Below are 5,514 nucleotides of genomic sequence, written 5' to 3' on the forward strand. Positions count from 1 at the left end.
ATATATATATATATATATATATATATATATAAAAAAAAAATATATAATATACAGACAAAACACACGAGGTACAACAGAAAGGACACTGTACCGTAGTTTATAACAGTTTTGCAGTTTTTCGATTTTCTTAAAATGAGGTCCATGCTTTTATCTATTTTTTAAAATTATGTTCTTGATTTTATAAAAATAAAAAGGAATGTGATGAATCAAATATTAACGTTGTAGTTTAGTCAAGTCAATTATATGATACGGCTTAGGCCTATACAATATGCATATGAAATTCGAACATTCTGATCTAAGAAGAGTATGACGTACAGGAAAGCACGAGTAACTAACTTACAGTTAATAGTGACCCTACTGATTCCCAGTCTCCAGTTCCTGATGGGTTGTCCCGGTCATACCATGGGGTCCACGAATCTATAAGAATAATAATTAATGACTAATTTTCCCTCCATAATTCCTGTCATGTTATTCTTTATCATCATTCTTTTAACAACAAAACATCTTTGCTCTTATAATAAAAGTATCCCATTCTCCACATCTTTTTCAATGCGCTGATTAGATTATCAAATTTTCTTAGTCAAAAAAAAAAAAAAAACAAAAAAAAAACTGTTGTATGCACATGAATATATGAAATATAAATATGAAATATGAATACATTAAATATTGTCATGAATCATGACCATATTTAGGCATGTCTCATATTTTTGTCAATATTGAGTTGGCATGGCAACGCAATATTTGTATTGATTTAATCAGAATTTTTAATTTTAACTGAAATCTTTTATTTTTTTAGTAAGTTTAAAATTTGAACTGGAATATTCATTAAACATCATAATAATTTACAAGTTACTATCTTGATGCATTAGATTAATGCCTTATTGTATCTTGTTGTGTATGCTTGGAGTTGTTCTCGTTTTTATTCACTTGCCATTTTATGTATATTTTATCCAAATGTTTTTATAAAATTTTAATGACCCGAAAATGTACTCACAACTATTTTCATATTAGACAAATTTAAAAAAAATGAATCTGAATCTGATGAATGATACAAGTTTGTTAACCTGCTTCCTTCGTTTATAATGATAACTGATTGAAGTCCATTATTATAATAATAGACTTACAACGCGCGTATTTTCATGACATCTTGAGATTATCTATCTTTGTTTTAACCGACACTATAAAAATTTAAAAAATTAAAAATACATTTTAATCAATTACCAGTAGGCCTATGTCACGGCTCACTTAAGCCCCGTTCAGATTATAACATTTTATATAACAATATATGCCTAAATATGGTCATGATGACATCACATCATGACCATATATAGGCACAATACGACTATAATATGGGCATAAAACAGTTTTTTGTCAAAAAACATTTGATATTCTAGACAGAGCTTTAGGCGTACAGAAATATTCTGCTCAGTTAGGCCGAAAAAAATTAAGTGATTGTTTGCCCTTCTTTTTTAAAATGATAAAAAGGGGCGGGTGGATTTTTTTAACTCACCAAACGGAATAAAGATAACCCACAATATCTTACATTAGACAACAACTTTAGATTAAATTGCAGGGAATGTAGCAAAAAATAAAGATAAATTCACTCACATTTTTTTTTGTTATTTGTAAAGAAAAAGTTTTTTGTTTTTCCGCTTCTATTTTTTCATTGAGTTAGGGGCGCCGGGGTGGAGGAGGCAAATAGACATTTTTTTTTTTGCCTTACATGCACCCTAAGTTTGCAGAGAAATGTGTTTAAGGGAAAGATTGAGTTTAAGATCAGATGAAATTTTTTCAGCATTATTTTACAACTTTGTCAACACAAATATGTTATAATCATAATGTAGCCTACGATGAATACTTGAATATGAAAAAAAATGTATACGGTGTCACACCGGTTGTCATGGTAACGAAACGGCCTCTAATTGACTGAACACGAATGTAACTTAAAAACTTTTTTTTTCTTATTAATGAAGACTATTACTGAATACTGAAATAATTAACTGTCCAACATAAAGAAGGGAAATAAGAGTTTCAAGCTGGGTTAACGGCAAAAAAAACTTGCAATTGACCTTACCTGCGATGACCGCTGAAAACGCTCCCAGAAAAACAGCGACGAAAATCAACTTGCTGTCCATTCTGCAATGCTGCTGTAACACACACATACACAAAAGAAAAAATGGAAAATCGATTAATTTTAGCAAGGAGGTTGAATTATTAAGGGAAGAATGGATCATAATTGTAATGATTTTTTTGATGATGATTATTATTACAGTAATGATGGTGATTTTTTTGGTAGGGGTCTTTGGTGCTTTTATTTATATTTACAAAAATAACTATCAGATCATTATCATTATTAACAACAGACCATTAATATTAATTATTACTGCGGTCATTGTAGCAGACGTTTAAGGAACAAACCTTAATACTGCAACAGTATACATTAGTTTAGTAGATCTACGAGCCATCTACAATTCGCAGATTGTATCATAATATATTTAAATGATACCATCAGACAGCGATCGACGATGGCGTGTTGCGTTTTTATGGAAACCAGGGGTGGCGCCAGAGGGGGGCCGGGGGCCAGGGTCCCCCCGTCGGGGAGAGCTTCCCCCTCCCCCTCCCCCCCCCGTCGGGGAGGAAAAGCACAATTCGTCGGGGAGAAAAACAAATTATATGTATTTCTACATCGATTAAACAAGGCTTTGAAACCCCTAAATTGTCAAAATTTTGGGGGGTTTCGCCCCCTGGACCACTTTCGAAGCCTTATACTTTGCTTTCGTCGGGGAAATCTGACCCCTCGTCGGGGGAATCGCAACCCCCCCAGTCGGGGACCTCGGTCCCCACCCCCGTCGGGCAATTCCTGGCGCCACCCCTGATGGAAACCAAACTTGCAGACTCAAAATGAATAAAGTGAAGCTAAAATCATGGCAGGTACTGAAACAACAAAAGAAAGCAGTGTACGTAAATAGATCTAACTTGATCGAGTAGAAGAGTATATATATATTGGCGGCGATTTACACTAATAGATAAAAAGTGGAGTTTTACTGTCCACTGATACACCACTGACGTTTCGAACAACTGTGATAGGAAAACGAAATCGAGGAAGATACTGATGGGCACGATGAAGAGAAATCGAACAATACAAGGGGTGTTCTACTTGTACCAGGGAGTGAGTGACCAAAACCTCTGAAAGAGGAATTTGACCGACTATGGCTGAAAATGTTGGTCGAGTCCATTACTGACCACCTCAGCCGCAAAATCACCACAGCCGCAATCATCGTGGTTGGGGCTGACGTGTAGCACAACCTCCTCTAAATTTGCGATGTGTATACTCGAATCCCGTGCCGAGGAAAGATCTGGTATTACCGCTGAGTGTGGGTATTTGAGTTTCATTTTTTTTAAATAGAAAATCATAAATAAAATACAAAATTTACCGCAGTATATTCAACGAAGGTGACAGTTCCTTTACATCTTTTGACCCCCACCCCCAAAGACTTTTAACAATTCAAAAACACATTGTTATAAAATTATTTTTAAACGTAATGGTAATCATGATGCCGGGTTTTCAATCTCGAGCTGTGCACTTCGCTTGTGTCCTTGAGCAAGGTACTTTATCTCATTGCTTCTCTCTACCCTGCATCATGGCTAGATTTTAACTATGATATTTACTTTACTATGGTCTTTGTAGTGTACGAACGATTTTCCCTTACAATAATCCCCGGGTAATTTTTATTTTTTAAAAAGTCCTCCCTCGTCCTTTTTTAAAATAAATGAGTGATATCTAACATTTTTATAATTTTTATAATATAATGATTAATGTATTATTCAATATAGGAATACAATTAAATTAATAATAATACTAATAATAATAATAATAATAATAATAATAATAATAATAATAATAATAATAATAATAATAATACATGCCGAGCATATTTTATCTCTCAAAATGTTCAGAAGTATAATAATGCTATATTATTTGACTATTTTAAAAGTCAACCAAAGTGTCATGGACAGGCAAAGGTATACGAGTCAAGCTATAGCACTTAACTTTCAATCAAAATTTAAACAGCAAACGTGAGAAATATTAAGCATAAAAGCGCCATTTCGAGCATCTAGTGATGCCGTATTTTCAAATGGTTTGGCTGAGGTGTGTGTAGACTAGAGCCTTTACTTGTACCATCCCCCTGAAAAACGGCTATGGAAAAAGCAACTTCAAAGTAAAACCCATTTATTTATTTATTTTTAAATTCAATTTGATTATATATCATGACATCTTTGCACATAAGGCTACAACACGCGTTACCAATTTCACAGTCCGTCTAAAAATCTAAAGTCTAAAAACTATTAAATATATCGAGAGAATATAATATTGATTCAACTTACGTTTAAGAGTTTATGTCTGACGCCCAAGAAAGAGTATTGTATGTGCCAACATGCATTAAACTTGTTCTTATATACAGTCGACACGGATATCACATCCGGAAGAACTGGGTTTGCCTTAATACTCAAAGACCACGAGAAATGAGGATTATGTCTTCTCAGGGACACAAATAGATAATTTTATTAGCACTTTGTTTTCATAATCCTTAAAACGTTTAAGACTTCGGTCGCATATATCTTAGTGACGTATGGACCCGATTGGCAGCAAAAAGACACGTGACACGTAGAAGTTGAGTGAAATGAGTTACCGCAGACAAGGCGCTATAAACACTGGTAACCCTTAAAGTAAACACACGGTTTATGTGGACCCCCAGAACGATGATGTGTTGTCTGTCATACTGTAAGAAATGCCATTTTCTCTATGATTATACATTGAAGACAAACACCTGCACCGTACAGACATATCATATAAAATTCGCAGATAAAACATATAAAATACAAAGACAAACAAGATAACAAGACAGTAATACAACATTTGAAAGAAAAAGCTTAAAAAAAAAAAAAAAAACTCGACTGGATTGCTCTAAAGTAAAATCAAATTGACTGTCATGGAGCTATCTGTTAAATCTGACTTATAAAATAAAATTTTTACAAAAAGGAAAAAAAATATATTTTCTTTGCAAATAATATGAAGAACATCATAATATTAATCAGAAAAACGTTGTTAAAATATATAAAAATATAATATAATTTGTTTTATTAAATTTTAAAAATGAACAGAAGGCACAAACAGCATACAAAAAGCAACAAATCAGAAGGGTAAAAAAGTTAAGATTCAAGAAAAATAAATCAGTTAAAAATACATAGCCCTAAAATTATGAAAATGCAATATGAAAATTTAAAACAAAGTAAAACAAATGTTACTGACACACGAGCTTTCACATAGTGATATTAGCTTAAAATGAAGAATGTTACTAGTTTACTGGTAAATTAAATGACTTTAAGTTAGTTAATATCTTTCTTGTATTTATTTGCATATAATCTTAAATTTAGACCATGAAATTTGGTGGTAAATTTGAGCAATTTATTAGTAAAATGTCCGTAAATTAGGTGAAATTGGTTTTTTTTTCC

General features: G+C 32.7%; 1 protein-coding gene across 3 annotated transcripts in view; it reads right to left on the bottom strand.

Annotated features, from left to right (window-relative positions):
• LOC117113482 (cartilage intermediate layer protein 1-like) overlaps positions 1 to 4,601 on the bottom strand; it is a 7,657-nt gene extending 3,056 nt beyond the window's left edge. Inside the window, exons 1-3 of one of the 3 annotated variants that reach the window (XM_033256818.1) lie at positions 4,597 to 4,601; positions 2,075 to 2,147; positions 341 to 417 (exon numbers count right to left, since the gene is read on the bottom strand). In XM_033256818.1, the coding sequence (XP_033112709.1) occupies positions 341 to 417; positions 2,075 to 2,135 (138 nt within the window). In that variant the 5' untranslated portion in view covers positions 2,136 to 2,147; positions 4,597 to 4,601. Of the gene's footprint in view, positions 1 to 340; positions 418 to 2,074; positions 2,148 to 4,386; positions 4,560 to 4,596 lie in introns of those variants that run through there. The other 2 variants (XM_033256820.1, XM_033256817.1) reach the window with 2 other exon arrangements.
• Positions 4,602 to 5,514: the final 913 nt, after the last annotated feature.

Source organism: Anneissia japonica, unplaced genomic scaffold (assembly GCF_011630105.1).
Source record: "Anneissia japonica isolate Jap-2015-1 unplaced genomic scaffold, ASM1163010v1 scaffold493_len2256704_cov171, whole genome shotgun sequence".
NCBI classification, from domain to species: domain Eukaryota; kingdom Metazoa; phylum Echinodermata; class Crinoidea; order Comatulida; family Comatulidae; genus Anneissia; species Anneissia japonica.